Source organism: Halichoerus grypus, chromosome 6, assembly GCF_964656455.1.
Source record: "Halichoerus grypus chromosome 6, mHalGry1.hap1.1, whole genome shotgun sequence".
Classification (NCBI taxonomy): Eukaryota; Metazoa; Chordata; class Mammalia; order Carnivora; family Phocidae; genus Halichoerus; species Halichoerus grypus.
The window spans coordinates 128,245,283-128,269,956 of record NC_135717.1 but is presented as its reverse complement, the minus strand read 5'-3'; the positions used below and the strand labels follow the sequence as shown (position 1 = coordinate 128,269,956).

At 36.2% G+C, this 24,674-nt stretch overlaps 1 protein-coding gene across 2 annotated transcripts in view; it reads right to left on the bottom strand.

The window, feature by feature from the left end:
* TBK1 (TANK binding kinase 1) overlaps window positions 1–24,674 on the bottom strand; it is a 40,266-nt gene that overhangs the window by 5,178 nt on the left and 10,414 nt on the right. The window contains exons 1-14 of one of the 2 annotated variants that reach the window (XM_036074975.2): window positions 23,598–23,729; window positions 21,449–21,557; window positions 20,430–20,611; window positions 16,539–16,699; window positions 12,822–12,932; window positions 9,749–9,928; window positions 7,268–7,464; window positions 6,459–6,517; window positions 5,943–6,034; window positions 3,023–3,124; window positions 2,142–2,220; window positions 1,176–1,297; window positions 999–1,075; window positions 232–271 (exon numbers count right to left, since the gene is read on the bottom strand). In XM_036074975.2, the coding sequence (XP_035930868.1) occupies window positions 232–271; window positions 999–1,075; window positions 1,176–1,297; window positions 2,142–2,220; window positions 3,023–3,124; window positions 5,943–6,034; window positions 6,459–6,517; window positions 7,268–7,464; window positions 9,749–9,928; window positions 12,822–12,932; window positions 16,539–16,699; window positions 20,430–20,603 (1,394 nt within the window). In that variant the 5' untranslated portion in view covers window positions 20,604–20,611; window positions 21,449–21,557; window positions 23,598–23,729. Of the gene's footprint in view, window positions 1–231; window positions 272–998; window positions 1,076–1,175; window positions 1,298–2,141; window positions 2,221–3,022; window positions 3,125–5,942; window positions 6,035–6,458; window positions 6,518–7,267; window positions 7,465–9,748; window positions 9,929–12,821; window positions 12,933–16,538; window positions 16,700–20,429; window positions 20,612–21,448; window positions 21,558–23,597; window positions 23,730–24,674 lie in introns of those variants that run through there. The other variant, XM_036074964.2, reaches the window with a different exon arrangement.

The following is a 24,674-nucleotide window of genomic DNA, read 5'->3' as shown; positions in this document are numbered from 1 at the left end:
ATCCTTCTACAATCAAAGCACATGATGTAGAAGATGCCCCCTCATTCTCCCTTCTCCTCAACCTCTCAACCAGGGACCAGACAAGTGGGCCTCAAATATGTGCACACACAGTAACAATTCTGTAAAGCCAAGATTAAAATGTATTTTTTATTATAATTAATTTCAACTTTAAGAGGAATTATATTAATAACATAACCAAAAATAATTGTTAAACACAATAAGGACACTTACTTATCAAATTTGTGGATCTGTTCTTCATTATAAGCTAATCCTAAAAATAAGAAATATTACTTCTGTAAATGTAGAATCACAAAATCATGCACACTTCTTTTTCTTTCGAGATTATGACTTCAAAAAGACTAAGAGTTTAGAGTAGATGACATAAACTCATGACCCATGGATTAGATATACAGCTCACAAATGCTTTTAATGGATCTGTACAGTGTTAACATAAAAAAAATTAACTGCCAACATTTAAAAATCAGGATATTTCTTTCTTTTAAAGACTTATGCACTTATTTAAATACTCTCTACACCCAATGTGGGGCTCAACCCATGACCCCGAGATCAAGAGTCGTATGCTCCACTGACTGAGCTAGCTAGGTGCCCACAAGATATTTCTAATAAAATCTGTATTTTCAGCTTCTCTTGAGAATAGGAAGATTTTTGGGCAATGACTTTGGTGAATCTGAGTAGTGACTCTCCCCTTCAGATGGGTATTTCCTCTCCTATCGTTCTCAGTCTCCACTGGCCAATTTCATTCCTTTCTGTTACATGACTGGTCTCTAGAGATTTTAGAGTTCAGGACCCTTAATTTAAAATATTCAAAAAGTTGGTTATTTTAAGAATAATTTTTAGTATATTCAGTCTCTTTCCCAACAGAATCTAGTCTATGAAATAAATAAGGAGCCACCCTTATAAATATACCAAATTAATTCAACTGAATTACAACTAGTAGAGCTGATTCATTAGATTAACAAATGGCAAACTTTACTTACTTCGTTCTGCTTTGTCTTTTTTGAACTGATAGTAAATCTCTGTGATGCAATTTAGCAGGACTTGTAGCTTTTCTACACTATGTAGGGGGAAAAAATCCAAATAAATTAACTGAGTCAATGTGAAAAAGGACATTTAATAATAAGAGCGGAAGCTACCAATAAAATTATATAACCTACTGTCTATCTTTTGGATGAGTGCCTTCTTGATGGGCCCATGTATCTGCCAGCAGACCACCTGGAGATAATTTGCCTTCGATATCCTGAAGACTGGTTTCTATTGTTCCCTGAGAACTGGAAAGCTAAATAAAACCAATGGGTTGAGACTCAGATTAGCAAAATACAGAAATGATACATTGCCAAAGGAGTCTAAAGTCTTAATCGTACTGCTTTTGTGGATTACGTCAATTCAAAGTCAGAAAAATTATTTTTATTTTTAAAGGCAAGGACAGTTTCTTGGTTAGATTTTTCCATAAAGAGTATTATATGATAATAAAATATGAGATTAACTAGTATTAATACATTTTATAAAATATTTATTTTTTATTTTTTTTATTTTTTTATTTTTTTTAAAGATTTTATTTATTTATTTGAGAGAGAGAGCACAAGAGCGGGGAGCGGGAGAGGGAGAAGCAGACTCCCTGCTGAGCAGGGAGCCCGATGCGGGACTCGATCCCGGGACTCCAGGATCATGACCTGAGCCGAAGGCAGTTGCTTAACCAACTGAGCCACCCAGGCGCCCAAATATTTCTTTTTTAAAGATTTTTTTTTTTTTTAAAGATTTTATTTATTTATTTGACAGAGACAGTGAGAGCAGGAACACAAGCAGGGGGAGTGGGAGAGGGAGAAGCAGGCTTCCCGCCGAGCAGGGAGCCCGATGTGGGACTCGATCCCAGGACTCTGGGATCATGACCTGAGCCGAAGGCAGCCGCTTAACGACTGAGCCACCCAGGCGCCCCTATAAAACATTGCTTACATTAAATATCCTTTCTTAAAAAACATACAAAATCCTTTCATTCAATTAACCTTGTTTCTTTACCTGTAAAATATGGTTAATAGTCTATATCTCATAGAGTTGTTATGAAAGTCAAATAGGAGAACCATGAGCATGGTCCCAATGACTGTCATCATTTTGTAAATACTTACTCTCAACAATTTGGTGTGTATGTCTGAAATTTCACCTAACTCTGCTGCTTCTAGGTTGATCTTCATCAGCTTTTCATATCTGTATGAAAAACAAGTATGGAAAAATTAAATGAGCATAATGAATATATAGATTTTAAAAGATGTTTTTATAAATTATATCTGAATTTTTATTATCATAACTATTTAAGAATAAAATACTGAATGCAAAGCCTACAAGCAACAGATTCCAAGAAAACTTGCTGTCTCTGTGAAGAAGGAATTTTATATACTTCTATTAACAAATTTTTATACGAGATAAAATAAAAAAGACAATTTCCAACAGTCTTATGCCAGGATAATAGTCAAAATACTAGATTGCAGAATGGTGGTCAATAGTACATACTGATTTCATTTACTGTATTTCCTCTGCAGTATAAATAATACAGCCTAGGAATAGAGAAATCTAAAATATCATTCTGTTTCAAAAAACAGTCTCAGGGATAAGATTAATTAATAAGTAGTAATAAACTAAAAGTAATCCCCAAATTCTATAAATACTACCAAAATACAGTTCTAGAATACCCCTTCCTACTTCCTTTGTTGACTGCAGTTTTTATATTTTCCTATTCAGAGTGTCTAATTTGCAAGGTTAAAAAATGAGATGTTTTTATGTCAGATTACCTTTTCCTTTGCAAAGGGTAGGAGAAAATGCCACCAAATGTTCATTTCTTACTAAGACGACTAAATTTTGTCTTTGTGAGGAATTAACTTAATCTACGGTTGTATCTTAATACAAACACTTGCATAGCATATTGTATTATGCCAAGGATAACTAAATAATTAAAGAGAAATGGGACAATATTTAATATTAACCACTATTAGTAAGGAAGTAATCTACTCACACTTTCACAGTTTTTTCAATGTTTCTGATGCAGAAATCCAGTGTGATCACAACTTCTGTCTTTTTGTGAACAGTTTCATTATAATCATCTTTAACTAATTCTCTAAAAAATAATAATATTCTCATTAGTTTATCTAAGGAATGATTTGGTTTTTTAAAAAGGTTTTCTCTTGTTTATCACTAATTACACTGCTGTTACTACTGTTCAAACAAATTTATTAACAATCTTGTTACATTATGAAAGCCAATTCATTTTTTTCCCTCTTGGGCTGAGTCTTGCCAATTTACTTTTTATTACTGGAAGCATTATTGTGACCCTAACACTTATCCAGGGCACAAACCATTAATTACTACTTATTAAGTTAAGAGTTTGGAAATCTAAGGCATTAAAATTATATTAAGGAATAAAAGCAAATCTATAATCACATGAATAAGCTAAATAGCATTACGCTTTATACCACCAGAATCAATTTTTATTATTCATAGTAGATTATGATCTCTGAAGAAGCAGGATGACATAGTAAATAATAAAACTGGAGGGCTTTTGGTCTACATTAAGGGTCAACAAACTAAACTTGTTTTTGCTGAGAATGACATTTTTATTTTCAAAGGTTGTAAAAACAAAGAAGAGACCTATGTGGCCCACAGAGTCTAAAATATTTACTAACTGAAAAAGTTTATCAACAGTGATCTACACTAAAAACTATTAAAAAAAAAAAAAAAACCCAAAACCAAAAAATAAAGCAAAAAACTATTTTCTCATGACTTATTAAACTACAAGTTAATAGGTAAAAGAAATCGGGGCGCCTGGGTGGCTCAGTCGTTAAGCGTCTGCCTTCGGCCCAGGTCATGATCCCAGGGTCCTGGGATCGAGCCCCGCATCAGGCTCCCCGCTCGGCAGGAGGCTTGCTTCTTCCTCTCCCATTCCCCCTTCTTGTGTTCCTGCTCTCGCTATCACTCTCTGTCAACTAAATAAATAAAATCTTAAAAAAACAAAAACAAAAACAAAAAAAACAAAAACAATAGGTAAAAAATAAAAGCTTTATGGAGCAGTGACTGTGGTAGATAACAAGAGCAAGAGGATATGAGAGCTGTTAGTAACAATACCACAAAAGTAAAGAGAGTCCATACTTAAAGAGTTTTCTAGAAATTATTTAGTAAAAATGAAAAGGCTTCTTAATGGAAAGAGAAAAGCACAGGCTTACAAGCTGGATATGTGAACACCTAAAAAAACCCATCAATTTATGGATTTAACATAAAGGTGACAGGCAAAAAAAAAGTGTCATTCTTCTTTCTTCTTAAAGCACCAGCAGAACAAGAATGATGAAATGCTTCATACATGTTTTTGCAAGAAGGGAAGATTACGTGTGAGGCAGATATACATAAACTGTCACAAGCATTAAAGCCAAGGAGCATTATGAGCCCAGGGAACATGAAGCCATTACTAAGTGTATATAAAATTCAAAAGCCTCAAATGATATATAGAAACTGGAGGCATGATGTTCAAGGGAGACCATTTATTCTCTGCTTCTAGCAGAGGAAAGAAGGATCTACAAATCATGAAAAAAGAGCAAATTATATTCATCCACAAAATATTTCTTAGGGTTACTTTCAGGGGAAGAGAATACTTAACTAGATGATCAATATTCTGACCTAGAATAACTATATTAATTGATTTAGTAAAAAAAAAAGAAGTAATTTCATTTTTTAAAAAAGATTTTATTTATTTATTTGACAGAGGGAGAGAGAGAGCACAAGCAGGGGGAGCAGCAGGTAGAGGGAGAGGGAGGAGCAGGGAACCTGATGCGGGGCTCGATCCCAGGACCGGATCAGGACCTGAGCCGAAAGCAGTTGCTCAACCAACTGAGCCACCCAGGTGTCCCACGTATAATTTCACTTATATGAAAAGTCTAGAATAGGCAAATCTATATAGATAGAAAGCATATTTGTGGTTGCCTGGGGCTAGGAGGTTATGGGGGAAATGGGGAGTGACTGCTTATGGGTACAGGATTTCTTTTTGGGGTGACAAAAATATTCTACAATGAGTGGTGATGGCTACACAACTCTGTGAATGCACTAAAAATCATTGAATTATACACTTAAAAATGGGTGAATTAAACAGTATGTGAATTATAGCTCAATAATGCTGTTAGAAAAATAAAGTTGAGAGTATCCTTCATTTGGGAAAAAGGCAAGAAAGAAAGGAAGATTCTGAGGACCTGAACTCTAGAACAAGTACAGATGGTACTGCATTATACCACCACCAAAGGCGGGGCAGCTGGGTGGCTCAGTCAGTTAAGTATATGCCTTTGGCTCTTGTCATAGTCCTGGGGTCCTGGGATCGAGCCCCACATCAGGCTGCTCAGCAGGGAGTCTGCTTCTCCCTCTCCCTCTGCCTCTTCCCCTTGTTCGAGCTCTTTCTCTCTCAACTAAATAAATAAAATCTTAAAAACAAAAAAAAACAAAAAATGACAAAGCCTACCAAGATAGTGAGATGACAGCCCCAGTCAAGGTCCTTGGAAAAAGATTTCATTTAACATCACATTGTACAGTGTGGCATTAAGTTTTAAAATTCAGATACTATTTGTCCCATCTGTCTCACAAGGTTGTTGTAGGACTCAAATGAAAAAATATACTGCTAAATGTGTTGTAAACTAAACGCGAAACAAATGTATTATACTAAAACCCAAGGGACACCTGGCTGGCTCTGCTGGTGGAGCATGTGACTCTTGATCTCAGGGTCATGAGTTCGAGCCCCACTACTGGGTGCAGAGATTACTTAAAAACAAAATCTTTAAAAACAAAACAAAATGAAACAACAAAAAAACCCCAAGCACTTGACCCTATGTAGTCTGAAGAGGTAAAGTATCTCAAAGATGGGGTGGTTATCACTTATTTTCAAATTTCAGTCTATTACTTACATCAACCATCGTATGCCCTTTCGCATTAATTCCTGATAAAGCAGCAAGGTACTGGCGACTTTACAGGCGTAACACACGACTCCTGTTACTGCCTAATGAAGAAACACAGTATTTGGTGCTAATTGTGGTACAGGGTAAGAAAAAACTTCTACGTAACAATTTTCAAGCTTATATATTTTTATCAGGTTAATTAAAAACACTACCAATTTCTAAAAGCTAAGGACAGATACAATAAATATTTCATTCTTTTTTTTTCTTTAAATATTTCATTCTGTACATGATAATGTTAAAAACGCACTGCCTCTACAGAGAAAACTTTCTTAGCAGTTCAAGAAAAGATATAAAGAAGAAAGAACACAAAATAATTTGCAATGGATAATCATTTAAATGAATAATTTCCTAGATCATATAGGCATATGTAAAGATAATTATCTTTTATTGCTTCCACTATTGATAATTTTAATTCAGATGTTTACATAGTAATTCTTTTTCATAGTAATTTAATTAAATACTAACCTTAGCCATGCTAGCATCCCCATCTAAATCGTAACGTGGATGTACTTTAGGGAGGGAAACTGAAATATTAAGTAAAATAATAAAAATCAGAAATAAAGTATTTTGAATAAATTATTATATCCTTTATACAGCAATTTTAAAAATTAAACATTAACCTCTAAATTACCTCTAAATTAAACATTAGTAGCAAAACTCTTTGAAGTTCTTTTCCAGGTTAAAAAAAGATTACTTGAAACAATGCTCATTCCTTAACAAGAAATTACCTGAAATATTTCTAAGGAGTTCAATTTTTTCTTAAACATATTCCCACACAATAAGCTCAATGCTTCTCTTTAAATCTAAATCAAATCCGAAAGATCCAAATAGAAAAGTAAAAATCTGGGTAATTTATTTTTTTCACCAGTAGGATTAATAATTTAAGATTCCAAAATGTAGATCTAATTTTTCTTAGACTCCAAAGCCTGGCAAAGTGTCCTATTCACACTGGACACAATAAACATTTGCTCATATTTATGATACAAAAGGTTATTTTGAGTGTTAGTAAAATACTAAAAGCAGAGAGCTACAGTAAAACATACGTGACAAACTAATTTACCATTTTTTGAAACAAAGTATTTAAGGTCAAATTACTGTAGTCTACAAAGGCCTTTCAATTTCATTACTAGTCTCGGTCAACTAATTTACAAAATTTTAATGTTTATGAAAATTCTACATTACTGTCATCAATCAACTTTATGAAGATGCCATTTATTTTTACAGGTCTTTTTTTTTTAATGGCTAGCAAGATCACTACGAAAATCCCAACTTACTTTTTTCATATATCAATCCTATGGTACTCAGAGGTTCCCGACTTACTACAAAGATGGGATTTTCCTCCGTAGTTTTAGGGAAATGCTGTGCCAGTCTTCCAGGTTCTATGACTAAACGTCGTCCTTCATATATAAGTTCTTGATTTGAAGAAATAATTTTGGTTTGTTTATATACCAGTTCATGAAATACAGTAGCACTGTGTGAGGAAAATTCAAAAGGACAACATAACTGGGATGGAGTAAGAAGTAAAAATCTTTTTTTTTTTTTGTGCTGAGTACAACAACATTCATTTCTATGCGATACTTCAGATCATGGCCAGTCTATAGATACACTGCTTTGTTGATGTGGGTACTATGATGTCTATTAAACTGAAAATTCCACATAACCTGTCTAGAAGGCAATCAATTCTAAAACACTTTTATGTCTGAACACCCATTTTGGATACGTGTAGGATACAGGATTCTTAATGTTTAATAACGGGGAGCCAACACAGCAGAGCACTTCGGAGCACAGACTCTGGATCAGACTACCTGGGCTCAAATTCCAGTTCTACTTACTTGCTGAGTCACCTTAAGTTACTTAACTCCTCTGTGCTAAGTTTCCTCGCCTATAAAATGCAAACAGTATCACCCACCTCACAGAACCATGGGGAGGATTAAATGCCTTAAACAGCTGAGAACAGTCTCTGCGATATGATTGTATAATATCTGTTAAATTAATGAAACCAGATTTTTTCAAAATGATATTTTGGGGAAAAAGTCAGATTCTCCTTGAATAGACCTATGCAATCAAAGAAACATTTCAGCAGCAATGCTGTGATTTGGCTCAGGCTTGGGTGGGTTTTTTTTTTTTTTTTTTTAAAGATTTTATTTATTTATTTGACAGAGAGAGACACAGTGAGAGAGGGAACACAAGCAGGGGGAGTGGGAGAGGGAGAAGCAGGCTTCCTGCAGAGCAGAGAGCCTGATGCGGGGCTCGATCCCAGGACCCTGGGATCATGACCTGAGCCGAAGGCAGACGCTTAACGACTGAGCCACCCAGGCGCCCCTTGAATGGGCTTTTTATGTTCAAATGTACTCTTAAAATGAAATAGTGGCCAGCACCTATGATACTTTTTTTTTTTTTTTTTTAAAGATTTTACTTATTTGAGAGGGAGAGAGCACGAGCAGGGGGAGGACCAGAGGGAAAGGGACAAGCAGACTCCTTGCTGAGCTCAGAGCCAGACTCAGGGCTGGATCCCAGGGCCCTGAGATCATGACCTGAGCCAAAATCAAGAGTCGGCTGCTTAACTGACTGGGCCACCCAGGCGCCCCTATGACACTTATTCAGGCTATTACATACCAAAACAAAGATGAATAATATATATTTAACCTAATGTTATATTAGTATTATTTTATTATATTGATGTTCTATTTAATGTTTATAATATTATCAGTATATTATACATATTACATATTAAAATCTAAAATATGATTTTATCTAATTGGTTCTACTCCTTAATAAATTGCCAGTAAAGGTTTCTTTTTGAGTTTTATGAGACATCAAAACTACTATTTGAATCTTGTCAAAACAGACACTAAGACACACAGAATGGGTATAACGCTTTTTCCCCCTTCATTTTAAAAAAACATTTTGAGATCACTGTAGATTCACATGCAGGTCTAAGAAAAAATACACTTTGATGCTATATACCCTTTGCCCAGTTTCTCCCAATGGTAACATCTTGCATATAATATAGTATAGTATTACAACCAGGATATTGATACTGATATAATCCACCTATGACATTTAGATTTCCCTAGTTTTACATGTGTGTGTATATTCAGTTATATGTGGTTCTATCATATAGGTAGATTTTTTAAAAATAATATAGGTGTAATGTGTTTTTGTTTAGGTAAAACAAATGCTTATTACTCCAGCACCTAATAAGGGGTTTATGCCACATATGCAAATAATAACTACACTAACTATATTTAAGACTTACGCTTTAATGTTTTTTAAATGACAGGGCAGTACTCTTAAATTTGTCTTTTTTTTTTTTTAAAGTAGGTCCTATGCCTAACATGGGGTTTGAACTCAGGACCTGGAGACTAAGAGTCACATGTTCTAACAACTGAGCCAGCCAGGTGACCCTGACAGGGCAGTACTCTTAATAAAACCCAGCCCATTTACTGGTAGATGTTATTTGTGGTTATGTGATTATCTAAGAGACAAGGCATAGAAACAGAAATAGTCTTGTAAAACTTGCAGTTTAAGAACAAACTAAGTTGCCTGTAAATTTTATAAAAGTAGAAAATTAATCCTTTCACACCAAAAATAAGTGAAAAAAATTTACTAAGCACTCAAACGTAATTTCCTAAGTGGGAAGTGGGTGCCTTTGGAGAAGCTGAGACATCTTTTCCATTTTCTCTACTAATTTAGGAAGATAATTATAAAACACAACATTATGATATAGGATGAAAACATAAAGAGGTACTTACGTATTATAGCTATGAATATAAATCTTATGAGCTGTCATTTGTTGTAGCGAAAAAACATGAATTATCATTCGATGAAGTATATCACTAGTTTCGGCAAAAAACTGGTCAAAACCCCAACACTTTTCCTGATCTGCCTCCAGGATGTTTGCAAGAACAGGAGTAAGTAGAACCTGAAGACCCCTAAAATAGTATTGAAAAAGTTACTTGAAGAGTTGTATTTTGTCTAGGTACAAAATCATAATATTTACCAACAAATCAAAGTAACTGCTATTACTTAAGATTGATATAAAAATTTTTTTTTAAGATTTTATTTATTTGAGAGAGAGAGCAAGAGAGAGAGAGCACGAGTGGGGTGAGGGGCACAGGGAGAGGGAGAAGCAGGCTCCCCGCCGAGCAGGGAGCCTGATGCGGGACTTGATCCTGGGACTCCGGGATCATGACCTGAGCCACTGAGGCGCCCCTGATATAAAATTTTTAAAAATCTGCCAACTTTTCAGAAAGTCAGGTAACCTTGGTTTAAAATTACTTGTCAATGAATCAGGGGTTATGGTATTTTTAATGTTAACTTATCTTTTACTGATTATTTTCTTTGATTCGTTCCTTCCCAAGTTTTCTTACTTTTCCAAACACACTCTAACATTGTACATCCATGGCCATCCAGGTGAGATCAGTGGTTTAGAACCAGGTAGTCATGATGATAAGATAATGGTTTAATTTCAGGATCTTTAATGTCCTTTTAATACGGCTCTCCAATATATAACTTTTAATGTTGAACTTATATACCTTTTTTTTGTAGTATACTTCTTTAGGAAGTAAAATTAATATAACCATCCAGCAATCAATTAGTGCCAATTCAACTAGGGATAATTTTTGACTAATAAGCTTAAAATTTTTAAAAATGAGAAAAGAAAATAAAGACCTTTATTTTTTTCTCATGCTTTCACTGAATTATACAATATACTCAAATAGACTCTCAATTATGGAATTTCAAGTAGTTTTTAAAATATATTCTTTTTTTTTAAAAATGTAGGCTCCATGCCCAGCATGAAGCCCAAACCAGGGCATGGGCTCACAATCATGAGATCGAGACCTGAGATCAAGAGTCGGGCACTTAACTGACTGAGCCACCCAGGTGCCCCTAAAATATATTCTTGACTATGTAACAGACACTGGAATAATTCCTTGGTGTGGTTATTCTGATTAGTTAGAGGTGGACAGGTGGTAGCATGCAAGTTAGTTAAATGAGAATCAACCCAGAAATCTTTGCTATCGGTCTATCTTCCCACTGAGCTTTCAAAGCTTTGAGAATGTGAGTTGGGAATGGCAGCAGCTACCTGGTGGCTGCCAGCAGAGCCTGACCTAGAGAAAAGACAAATCAGATTGAAGAGACCAAGTCTTGATATCACAGTCTGAGTCCAAGGATTCAGCTGGGCTTTGAATCACATACACACATGAACTTCTAATTCCAAGGTCAATCTATATCCTTTTTCACTTAAACCAGCTGAGTTAGGTCTTTCTCACTTGCTACCCAGTCTTGGCTAATACATACAATGATCGTTATCTTTTTTTTACATTTTTTATATTTTTGATAGTTGTTTTCATTGCTGATTTGTAGTACCTTAAAGTCCTTACTATTTAAAAAAAGAAAACAAGATTATATAATATACTTTCTGGTACCTAAGCAATTTTTATCAAAGAATTTTTAACTTGGTGTGCTAAAGACTGATAGGCAAGACCTGCTACCCTCCTGAAATATACAATCTGTAGTTCAGATTGCCAAATTACTGACTCTGAGTTTCAACAATATAATTATTAGCCAGTGTTCACTTCCTGACCCCTTTACATTTTATCAGTTTTGCCTGAAATTCCAAAAATATTTTCTAAATCAAAATTTAACACAAACTACTATTAAAATATTCAATTTCTGCTCTCCAATAAAATGAATTTCTCTTGTTAATTCTGGCTGCATGACCCAATTTCATTTTGGAGACTTTTTTTAAGCAACACACAAAAATGAAACTGTCAGAATAGTGGTTCTCAAAAATGATTTTACACCACGTTGCACACTTGAAACTAATGTAAATGTATACCCGAAACTAACATAACACTGTGTGTAAACTATACTCAAATAAAAAAAAATTTTTTTAAGTAAAAAAAAAAAAAACACAAAAAAACAACAAAAAAGATTTTAGAAGAACTCTTAAGTGAGTTTCACAGACATCAAAATATAGATATTTTATTAGCTTATGATATATATGGTTTACATGAGTAATATTTAATATTTAAAATATTAAATAAATATTTAAACTTATTTATTGATAGAAAATCATACAAAAAGGACCCACAAATTATAATAGATGTTAGGCCAGTAAATCATAACCTATGTTACTTGTAGATTACACAACTCCCACGATCAGGAAAAATGGAAGTTAATTCAGTAATCAGAAATTCTTAATACTGATGAGTGTCTTGGCTTTATTTCCACAGTAAAATCTAAAATAATTTACTCTCTACTTTTAATTTCTTTCTCCTTAAATTCTTCTTTGTGGTAACAGAATTCATGTCTGACAATATAATTTTTTTGAGTTCTGGTTACCAAGTTAAATAAGACCCATCTGAACATTTGAAGTAGTGAAAAAAATAGAAAACTATTAATTCTCACCTTTTCAATAATACGAATACTTTTTAAAATGAGAATAATACTAAACTTCTTGAATGTTTGTTTTTTAGAACTCTGGTTATTCCTATTTGTACCAATGTTTGTGGTCTGTCAATATGGATGGTCAGTACAAAAGATACCAAGGTCCTAAAAGCTCAATCTCTACACTGGACAGAATTCTACAGTGATTAGCAACCTCAAAAATGTATGCCCTCTGTCCTAACAGAGATCTGGCAAAACTATTTATATAGATCAGAATCAATCTTTACATTGCCACAAAGACAAAAATCATACTTCAAAGCATATCTAATAAATATAGTAACTCAAACCAAACTACACTAAATATTTGTGATCTTAGTCAACAAAGATTTCAAACAGCAAAGTGCAAAAGAGAACTGGATACACCATACTGACCGAGAAAGACTACAAGAAATAGGCATGTCTCCACTCCAGTCGATTGGTCCATTTTCTGCTTTCTGTACTCCAGATATTGCACCAGAAGGCTTTCCAGTAATTATTTTATACCTTGGGAGGAATAAATGCAGAATAAAATAAGTAGTTCATTACTGCATAGCATATCAATGGGCTTTGCAAAAATATTTCCTCAGTTGCACCTACAATTATCTACTAGACGAAACTTTGTGATTGATGTTCACAGGATCCATAAAACAATCAAAATACTTTGAATCTGACTGACTGAAGTAGAATAGTGGTTGTACGATTATTTTATATATGCCATAATTAATTTTCATTGGGATCTCAGAGTGCCATATAACAGTATCTTGATGTTCACAACAAAAATATTAATTTTTCCATCTGAAAAAATCGAGCAAACACAAAAAAAGTTATGTTACAGAATGTTTCTAGGCCATAAAAATCCCTTTTACCCATATTATCCAAAAGCAGGCAACTGGACTATGAAATTACCGCAGAATGAATAGCATTTTTTTTTTTTTTAAAACAAGACAACACTCCACACAGCACAGTATCGGAAAGATTCTTTGCAAATTGAAAAAATACATAAACATACAGGAATAGGTGTGTGTACTAAAATTAAAAGACAAATTTAACTGGATCCTTGAGGTAGGTGATAAAAATAAAGATGACCTGGAGAAAGGGCTGGAGGGGGAGCAAAAGAATACCAGAAAGATGTAGGAAGTCAAGGAGAGCAGCCTGGCGGCTTTCAGCACTTTCCTCAATAAGTGGGAGAGAAGTAAGGGTTCCATGCCTTCAAAAATACTTTCATCCTGGGGCGCCTGGGTGGCTCAGTCGTTAACGGTCTGCCTTCGGCTCAGGTCATGATCCCAGGGTCCTGGGATCGAGTCCCACATCGGGTTCCCTGCTCCGCGGGAAGCCTGCTTCTCTCTCTCCCACTCCCCCTGCTTGTGTTCCTGCTCCCACTATGTCTCTGTCAAATAAATATATAAAATCTTTAAAAAAAAAAAAAATACTTTCATCCAGATGAAAATGCAAAACATAATATAGCAGTCTTACATAAGTGGATAGATACTATTTCTGGCATGATTTTTAAAAAATATTTTATTTGAGAGAGAGAGAACACAAGCGGGGGGCAGGGAGCAGAGGGAGAAGCAGGCTTCCCGCTGAGCAGGGAGCCTGATGCGGGGCTCGATCCCAGGACCCTGGGACCATGACCTGAGCCGAAGGCAGACGCTTAACTGACTGAGCCACCCGGGAGCCCCTCCGGCATAATTTTTTGTTTGTTTGTTTAAGGTCTACATAAATGTGCTCTGAGCAAATCAATATATTCTTTATAAAAGCAGAAGACACCAGGTACCACTGATCTGGACCACGTGCTGCTTTCTCAGGAGAGGCACCCAGGAGTTCTGCCTTAACATATTTTTCACAGAAGAAGCAATTTAATGTGAAAAATAAGTTGCATTCACATGAGAAAGATCTGACTGTGGAGGAATAAGTAGAGATATGTGAGACTAATGCAAGAAAGAAGTGAATAGAATGATGGCAGAATCCTTAAAATTTTTGGAAAAGCTTTACTAATTTTGATAAGACCCACATATAAATACACTAATAACACGTAAATGAGATGCTGAGGGAACAACACTACTATAATGTGAGACAAATGCATCCTTCAATAGTAAAACAGTTTTTTTTTTTTTTTTTTTTTAAAGATTTTATTTATTTATTTGACAGAGAGAGACATAGCGAGAGCAGGAACACAAGCAGGGGGAGCGGGAGAGGGAGAAGCAGGCTTCCCACAGAGCAGGGAGCCCGATGTGGGACTCGATCCCAGGACCCTGGGATCATGACCTGAGCTGAAGGCAGACGCTTAACGACTGAGCCACCCAGGCGCCCAATAGTAAAACAGTTTTTATTACTATTTTAAGCACCTCTGAACATTATCAGTGTTCATGAAAAGCTGTGCATATAAAGAAATAAATTCTTCTAATGGTATATCTGTGCACATGATGACAAAATTATCAGGTATTCCTAGTTGCTGATGAGTCACACGTTTCCTTTATTAGGGAGCATCATGCTTTTATTTAAACCAATCTTAGGGCAGCAAGAAATGCGCAAAAGCTTTCAAGTGTATGTGTGACAACAAAAACATGATTAAACTGTTAGGTACAGTTTATGTTTAATGAGAAAAACACAAATTGCTCTCAGCCTTCATTAATGAAGAGATTTTATAAAATGGGCACTGCTTTAAAGCAGGCTCAAAATGACGTTATACCAAAATCATCAGTACAGTAATGGATTCTTCCCATGAATTTGCAGACTGTTCTTGCTGAAAACATTTAGATATCCAGGTTTTAGCAAAAGTCATTGTATCAGCTGGTTTTACCTCCTCAAATCAACAAACAGAAAAACATCCTTCTCCCTCAATTTCCTGAAGTGAGATTAGATGAAAGATTATATTTTTATAGTTGTGATTATTGAAGTCATGTTTGCTTACAAAAGGCAGGGTTAAATATAAAAGTCTGAGAGAAATGTTAAGATCTAAAGAATGACTGGATACACTGGACTGCCTCTCCCTCTGCCTGCTGCTCGCCTTGCTTCTTCTCTCTCCCGCTGTCAAATAAATAAATAAAATCTTAAAAAAAAAATTTCACATCTAGAATTCCATCTCTTTCCTCCCTTTTATTTATTTGAGAGAGAGAGAGAGAACATGAGAGGACAGGGAGGGACAGAGGGAGAGGGAGAAGCAGGCTCCCCACTGAGCAGGGAGCATGATGCAGGACTTGATCCCAGCACTCGGGGATCATGACCTGAGCTGAAGACAGACGCTTAACCCACTGAGCTACCCAGCTGCCCCTCTCCTTCCTCCTTTATATTTATTTGGTTTACAACAGTGATTTTATTTTATTTTTTTTAAATGTTTTATTTATTTATTCATGAGAGTCACAGAGAGAGAGAGAGAGAGAGAGGCAGAGGGAGAAATAGGCTCCCCGCTGAGCAGGGAGCCCGATGCGGAACTCGATCCCAGGACCCTAGGATCATGACCTGAGCCAAAGGCAGATGCTTAACCATCTGAGCCACCCAGGCGCCCCTACAACAGTGATTTTATACAGTAACTGTTTCCCAATAATTATGGCAGTATATAAAGGTATAATGTACTAGTAAAATACATTCAGTCTTTGGACTGAAACCACAACACTAGAAAAAAATTTATTAAATGTTATATATATGTATATTAAATGTTATTTTTGAAATGGTAAAAGAAATCAGATCAGTTCAGGGTAAAAATTTCATTTCTTTTTTTTTTTTATTTCTTTTAGATCTGGTAATGGTTGTAGTACTCCACAGAAACACTATTTTTTTTCAGTTATATATAAAGGAAAAACCCCAATAAGTAGTACACAAAGAGAAATAAACAGTGTGCTGAAAAAGAATCCAGAGAGCAGGATATTTTTAATAACGGACCAAAGACTGATGCCATTTTCACTTTGTATATAAGATACTTAAACACAATATGAAAAATTATGCCTATATACTTTATAAAGCTGTATTCTTATTCAAAACAAAATAGCTTAAAATATCAGAAATGATGGCTAAAATTAATTTTCATTAGTATACACCCCTAATGTGTGATGAAACAAAGACAGAAATACATTTTTAAAATTATTTCAAATTTTAGATAGAGAAACCACTTACATCACTTCCTTATTCCTACGTGGCCCTTCAAATGGTCGAAATGGCAGTGATCCAGTAGCTGCATGGTAAAATGTTACCCCAATGCTCCAAAGATCAACTGTTGCTCCATACTTCTTCTGATGATCTTTTCTTAGTACTGCTCTCTCATACATATCAGGATGCTTAAAAAAAAAAAAGATGAAGAAACGAACTTGGGTTCTATAGTAATACATTACACACAGATGGGTATTCAATAACACCTACAAATTCCATCATATCAATCAGAGATCAATTCTCCCTATGCCTTTTATCAAATACCAACCTATCTGAATCTGTGTCCAGACTCCAGGCCTACTTTCCAGTTACGATGGAACTGCTCCCATCAAGGGCTAACTTTTTCATCTGTGCCGTGGAACCCACCCTATTGTCTCACCAATTCCAGAAATCCGTTCCTGCAATTACCCCTTTTATTTTATGTATCAATTTCCCCCTATTGGATCATTCCTTTCAGCTTACATACATACTTTAAGATCTCCCATTTTCTTTCTCTTTTTGGGGGGCGCGGGAGAGGGAGAGAGAGAATCTTAAGCAGGCTCCACACCCAGCACAGAGCCCAATGCAGGGCTTGATCTCGCGATCCTGCGATCATGACTTCAGCTGAAATCAAGAGTCACTTATCTGACTGAGCCACCCAGGCATCCCTAAGATCTCCCATTTTTTTTTTTTTAAAAACCCTAAATTGACCTCACCACCCTTTCTACCTATGACCCAATTCTCTGCTTCCCACCATAGCAAAACTTCTCAAAATAGCTGTTCACACTTATAACTGCCTTATTTCCTCATCTCCTATTTAGGCCTATGGCATTAAATATTATCTATATACTTTATTTTTAAGATTTTATTTATTTGACAGAGAGAGAGAGAGCACAAGCAGGCAGAGCAGCAGGCACAAGGAGGGGCAGAGGGAGAAGCAGGCTCCCCGCTGAGCAGGGAGCCCAATACGGGGGCTTGATCCCCGGACCCCAGGATCATGATCTGAGTCAAAGGCAAACGCTTAACCAACTGAGCCACCCAGGTGCCCCTTCTCTATATACTTTAACTCCCAAAACTATCTCCCGCCCTGAGCTCCAGATTCATATATTCTACTATTTTCTTTAATATCCAAAAAGTAGCTCAAACTTCACATATATAAAATAGACTCTTGGTCTTCACTCTCAAACTGGTTTCCTTCTAATCTTTATCCTCTAAGTAAGCAATACCACCACCTATCCAGTTGCTTATACCCCAAACCTTTCAGGCAGCCTTGATTCCTTTTCCTTATCCCTGACACGCAGTCCATCAGAGCAAGTCAGATGGATTCTGAGATAAAAATCAAATTTTCTAAAATTATTTCAGAGGACTAGCCTGACTGGGTTGACTGGGGATGTAGCAACCCAGACAAGCAGCTGATCTGATGTTAAACACATGACTTTAAGCCCAGGAGACACTATATTAGAGTTCCGGAGTAGAGATAAATCTTACAGGACATGACTTAGGAGCTTACAGGTCCAGACAGAGATTCTGATGGACATTTAGCTCTGCAGAATACAACCAGGAGTCATACATGCTTAGCCTCCTGACATTTGCCTTTACAGAAGTTATGCATTAGAACTTTAAGATTCTTGGAAGATAAAGCTACAAGCGTGTACTATGGACCAAAGTAGAGTAGAGATGACCAAAGATTTGATCATCCAAATCAAAACAAATGCCTTATGACATTGTGGTATGTGGCTGTGGCCCAAGGGCCCAGGAACCAATGCAGATAACACTACTAGGAGGGTGTTTCTAAATGATGCAATCTATGAATCTGACTCCCAAAGGGTCACAATCCCTGGATTTTGTGTGTGGTGTGTAGGAGGGGTGGGAGGTGGGGATGGCTCCATAAACTATTTTTCAAATTTCTATTTTTTAAGATACATTGGGCCTTTCTCTACCTGTTCTCTCTCTCTTTTTTTTTAAAGATTTTATTTATTTATTTATTTGACAGATAGAACAGCGAGAGAGGGAACACAAGCAGGGGGAGTGGGAGAGGGAGAAGTAGGCCTCCCGCCGAGCAGCGAACCCGACGCGGAGCTCGATATCCAAAGGCAGACGCTTAACGACTGAGCCACCCAGGTGCCCCAGAATCTAAGACTTTAAAGATAAATAAAGCCCAGAGCCATGAGCAGTTAGTGATAGCTTTATATTATAAGCTTCCTGATTACATGTTAAATGTACTTACTTATTTTAAATTTTTATTAATGAAATATAGTTGACATACAGTGTTATTTTAGTTTCAGGTGTACAACATAATGATTCAATAATTCTAGGGGTGCCTGGCTGGCTCAATCAGTAGAGCATGCAACTCTTGATCTCAGGGTTGTGAGTTCGAGCCCCACATTGGGTGGGGAGCCTACTTAAAAAAAAAAATTCTACACATTACACAAAGCTCACCACTATATATGTAGTTACCACAAGCAAAGGAAATGAAAGGAAAAATAAAGTACTGGGACTACACCAAAATAAAAAGCTTCTGCACAGCAAAGGAAACCATCAATGAAATGAAAAGGCAATCTACTAAATGGGAGAAGATATTCGCAAATGATATTTCCGGTAGGGGGTTAATATCCAAGACACATAAAGAACTCATACAGGGGAGCCTGGCTGGTTTAATCAGTGGAGCATGCGACTCCTGATCTTGGGGTTGTTAGTTCAAGCCGCGTGTTGGGTGTAGAGATTTCTCAAAAAGAAAAAAGAAGAACTCATACAACACCAAAAAACCCATAAATAATCCAATTAACAAATGGGAAGAAGACCTGAAAAGACATTTTTTCTGAAGAAGACACACAGATGGCCAATGGTCACAGGGAAAGATGCTCAACATCACTTAATCATCAGGGAAAAACAAATCAAAATCATGAGATACCACCTCACACCAGTCAGAACGGCTAGTATAAAAAGACAAGAAATAACAAGTGTTGGCAAGGATGTGGAGAAAAGGAGGGAATCTTCAGGCACTGTTGCTGGGAATGTAAATTGGTGCAGCCACATGGAAAACAGTATGGTGGTTCCTTGAAAAATTAAATACACTTACTTTTAAGTATATTTTCGTGTTTCAAATGCTTACTGACTTTCCACAAACACATCTACACAGTTTCAAACACAGCTTTTCTAGCTTTCTAGCATTTCAAGTTAGATCTTTTCAAAAGCATTTCATTTTCTGTGTTTCTAATAATGTTCCTTTCTGTATTTCAATAACCAACCTCCCTGAATAGAATCTTCTGCTTCAGAATTGTAATGAATTTTGCTCTACAGGGGATATCATTATAACAAGCTTGTAATATGTTAACTGCTCTGATCCAAAAAAGGGAGCATTTACTAGCTACATGCTTCTGAAACGTATATATAGCTTTTTCTTTTAATATAGATCCATAGCATTAGTAAAATTAAAGAACTTTAGTTTTATAAAACTTATAAGAATTTTTAACAGAGGGGCACCTGGGTGTCTCAGTCATTAAGCGTCTGCCTTCGGCTCAGGTCATGATCCCAGGGTCCCGGGATCGAACCCCGCATTGGGCTCCCTGCTCAGCGGGAAGCCTGCTTCTCCCTCTCCCACCCCCTCCTGCTTGTGTTCCCTCTCTCGCTGTGTCTCTCTCTCTCTCTGTCAAATAAATAAATGAAATCTTTATTAAAAAAAAAAGAATTTCTAACAGAAAAATAACAGCATCCTTAGATACCAATATCTAATTCCCTCATTACACACCATATACATGAGAATAAAGTTTAATTTTTGTCATAAAAGTTACTAAGACATTTTATAGTGAACTAGTTTGACCAGTTACTCATTATTTACAACATATTCAGCTTTAAATAAATTAGTGATACATGACTTACCAAATATTCTTCTGTGCCATACAGAGAAACAAACTGCTCATCATCTTCTAATTCTCTAGCTGCACCAAAATCTGTGAGTTTGTACACAGACTGTCCATCTTCCCCTATAACACGCATGATATTTCCTGGCTTGATATCACGGTGTACTATGCCATTCTCTCGGAGATGATTCATTCCACCGACTTATTAAAATAAAACAAAGGAAATCATAATGTAGGCATCTATGTGTATGCACATCAAATTCATTCATATTCACTCAATATGTTTTTCCATAAGTTGGTCTAAAATCATTTTTACCAAAGAAGGAATAAACAGTATTTACATTTTATATCTCATGTCTGAGTAACAGAGTTTAAGAATAAGGATCAATATGGTCTAGGGAAGAGTCCAATCTCTCTTAATTAAGTACTATTAGGAAATGGAACAAAATGGTCTTAAGCATATGACTTCCTGAATTACTTTTAGTTATATACATGTGGGTAATCTGCCTAAACTTAAGAATAATGATTCCTGAGAAATTACCAATCTTTCACCACAGTTTCATATTTCTTTAGCTTGGGAAAAAATTCCATAAAAAAGTAAACTGCACTCAATACATAAAACAGTAAAAAAGTAATAGAAGCAAAGTGTCAGACTGGCTTCCACAGACCTATATTTCTTACATGCTTAAAGCTATTCTTCAAAGGTCATTTTCCTTTTTTTTTTTTAAGGGTAAAGGTGGCTACATTGCTGAAATTAAACTGTTCTGGCTAACTGACAAGCAGTGCCACTGTACGCCAGTATGAAAGATTTGACAGCTGATAGATGAATGTCCAAATATAACATATGGAAATAAACTTAGGGGTATCACATTCAATTATGAAAATTCAGGGTTACCGGTATACTTAGGAAGTCATCAATTATCTATAACTTCTACTTGGTTAAACAGGCTGTAGCATATATTATTTCTCTCTCCTCTTATCCTCGCCTAAGGGGTCTCCACACTGCTTCCAGTGTCAAGTTCAAGAATTCCCACTAACCTTATGCCTTCTTTATCACTGGACTTTTCCCATTCCTCAAATACTGATTCATTTCTCGTCAAGAAGATATTATTCCCTTTGGTTGCCATATTCTTTTTTTTTAAAATAGCTTTGAGATAAAATTCATGTATCATAAAATTCAGGCTTTTAAAGTATACAATTGAGTAGTTCTTAGAAGAGTCAAAGTGTACAACCATCACCACTATTTTCAGAACATTTTCATTACGCCAAAAAGAAACCCCATACCCATTAGCAGTCACTCAACTCTGCCATCCCCTCAAACCCCTGGCAATGACTAATCTGCTTTCTGTCTCTATGGATTTGCCTATTCTGAACAATTCATATAAATGAAATCATAAATATTGTGACCTTTGTGTCTGGTTTCCTTCACTTAGCATAACTTTTCAAGGTGCATCAATGTCACAGCATGTATCACTACTTTATTTCTCTCTTTTTTTCAAAGTAAGCTCTAGGCCCGACTCGTGACCCCAAGATCAAGAGTCACATGCTCTACCGGTTGAGTGAGCCAAGTGCCTCATTTTCTTTTTCATGAAGGAGTAATATGTCATTGCATGGATAATGGACATTTTGTTTATACATCAGTTGATGGACACTTGGGCTACTTCCATTTTTGGCTATTATGAATACTGGTGTACAAGTTTTTGTGTGGGTATGTTTTTAATTCTTTCAGGTAAATACCTAGCAATGGAATTGCTAAGTCACATGGTAATTCTATGTTTAATCTTTTGAGGAACTGTTAAGACTGTTTTCCAAAGCGGCTGTACCTTTTTACAATCCCACCAGCTGTATATGAGGGTCCAACTTCTTCACATCCTTGCCAACACCTGTTTTTGTTTTGTCTTTTTTTTTAAATTAATTAATTTATTTAAGAGAGAGAGAGAGACAGCACATGCATGAGTAGGGGGAGGTGCAGAGGGACAGGATCACAAGCAGACTCCCTGCTGAGCAAGGAGCCCAAGGCCGGGCTCGATCTCATGACCCTGAGATCATGACCTAAGCTGAAACCAAGAAGTGGATGCTCAACCAAATGAGCCACCCAGGCGCCCCTGTTTTATCTTTTAGATTTGGCCATGCTAGTGGGTATGAAGTGCTATCACTCTGTGGTTTTGATTTGCATTTCCCTAATGACAAATAATCTTGAGTAACTTTCTGTGTGCTTGTGGGCCGTATATGTACATCTTCTTCGGAGAAATGTTTATCAAATCATTTACCTATTTTTATTTATTTTTTCTTTTTGCCCATTTTTAAATTGGGTCATTTGTCTTTTGATTAAGTTGTCAGGATAAAAAATCCTTATCAGATATACAATTTGTAAATATCTTCTCTCATTCTATGGGTTGTCTTTTCACTTACTTTTTTTTTTTTTTTTAAATATTTTATTTATTTATTTGACAGAGAGAGACACAGCGAGAGAGGGAACACAAGCAGGGGGAGTGGGAGAGGGAGAAGCAGGCTTCCCGCGGAGCAGGGAGCCCAATTATCCCAGGACCCTGGGATCATGACCTGAGCCGAAGGCAGATGCCTAACGACTGAGCCACCCAGGCGCCCCAATCTTTTCACTTACTTGATACTGTCCTCTAAAACAAAGGTTTTTAATGTTGATGAAGTCCAATTTATCTATTTTTTCTTTTTGTATGTATACTCTTGGTGTCATATCTAAGAAAGCACTGCATAAAGGTCTTTGGTTTTGAATATAAAAATAATGTATTACTTTTAAAATTCTTATGTCATTAGGAGGACCTGGGTGGCTCAGTCGGTTAAGGGTCAGACTCTTGATTACGGCTTGGGTCTTGATCTTGGGGTCATGAGTTCGAGCCCTGTGTTGGGCTCCATGCTGGGTGTGGAGCCTACTTAAAAAAAAAAAAAAAAAACTCCTGGGGCAACTGGATGGTTCAGTTGATTAAGCACCTGCCTTTGACTCAGGTCATGATCCCGGGGTCCCGGGATCGAGCCCTGCATCAGGCTCCCTACTCAGTGGGGAGTCTGCTTCCCTCCCCCGTTCCTCCCACCACTCATGCTCTCTCTCTCTCTCTCTCTCTGTCTCTCAAATAAATAAAATCTTTAAAAAAAAATTCTGTCATTAAATTATATACACCTATTATCTATAAAATCAGATAAACAAACGTACCCACATCTCGCAAAACAATTAAAAATTCAGACTCTGGTAGTCCATAGGCATTAGATGGCTCTTCTAAAACAGTGTATAAACTTCCGCATGGACAAAATTCCATAATAAGTACTTTATGTCTTGTTGTTGTCTGGAAAAAAAAAAAAATCACTGATTGGGACTCAAAATAAAAAGTAAGTTTTTATTACATGCTAGTACTTATCTGATTTCACTTAAACGTAGAATATACTACAATAACAAAGGCACTGTGAATTGCTTTACCTGGGATTTGTTAAATACGTATTGACTATACTCATATAACGATTAACATCTAAATTCCCATTGGATTTGTTTTTGAAGACGATCAAACCACCATGAAAGCTGGCTAAATCTGAAATAGAAAAATCACTGCTACACTGTTATAATGGTTCTTTAAAAATTTCTAATACATAATAGTACATTTAGGACATTAATCTTCTAACAGATCTCTTAAAACACTTGAAATTCTTCTCATGACAAGTACTTTTACTTCAGGGAATAGAGTGCTAGCCTTAAAAACAAATGGCAGAATAGCTGAGTGGTCCCTCTCATAGCAAAGTGCTAGTCTGCGGATTTGCATTTGAGCTGCTTATTTGTTTTAAACCTTTTAATGTACCATTGATTATAAGATACACCATCAATTTAGTAACAGCTTTATAGGGAAAAAGAAATACTATCAAATTACATATACACACTGATTATAAGATATATGCCCATTTCAGGAACTTGAAAATGTGATTCTGAGTCTTAAAATCCAGTATTCATTTCCAAAAAAAATTCTGTAGTCATCTCCAATTTTTTATCCTTCCTTCCTCTTATAATTTTTTCTGCATATCCCCAAAATACTTTTATTTTTTTTTTAAAGATTTTATTTACTTATTTGAGGGGGAGAGAGAGTGGGGAAAGGTCAGAGGGAGAAGCAGAGGGAGAGCACGAGAGGGGGGAGGGTCAGAGAGAGAGAGCACGAGAGGAGGGAGGGTCAGAGGGAGAAGCAGACTTCCTACTGAGCAGGAAGCCCAATGTGGGACTCCATCCTGGGACTCCGGGATCATGACCTGA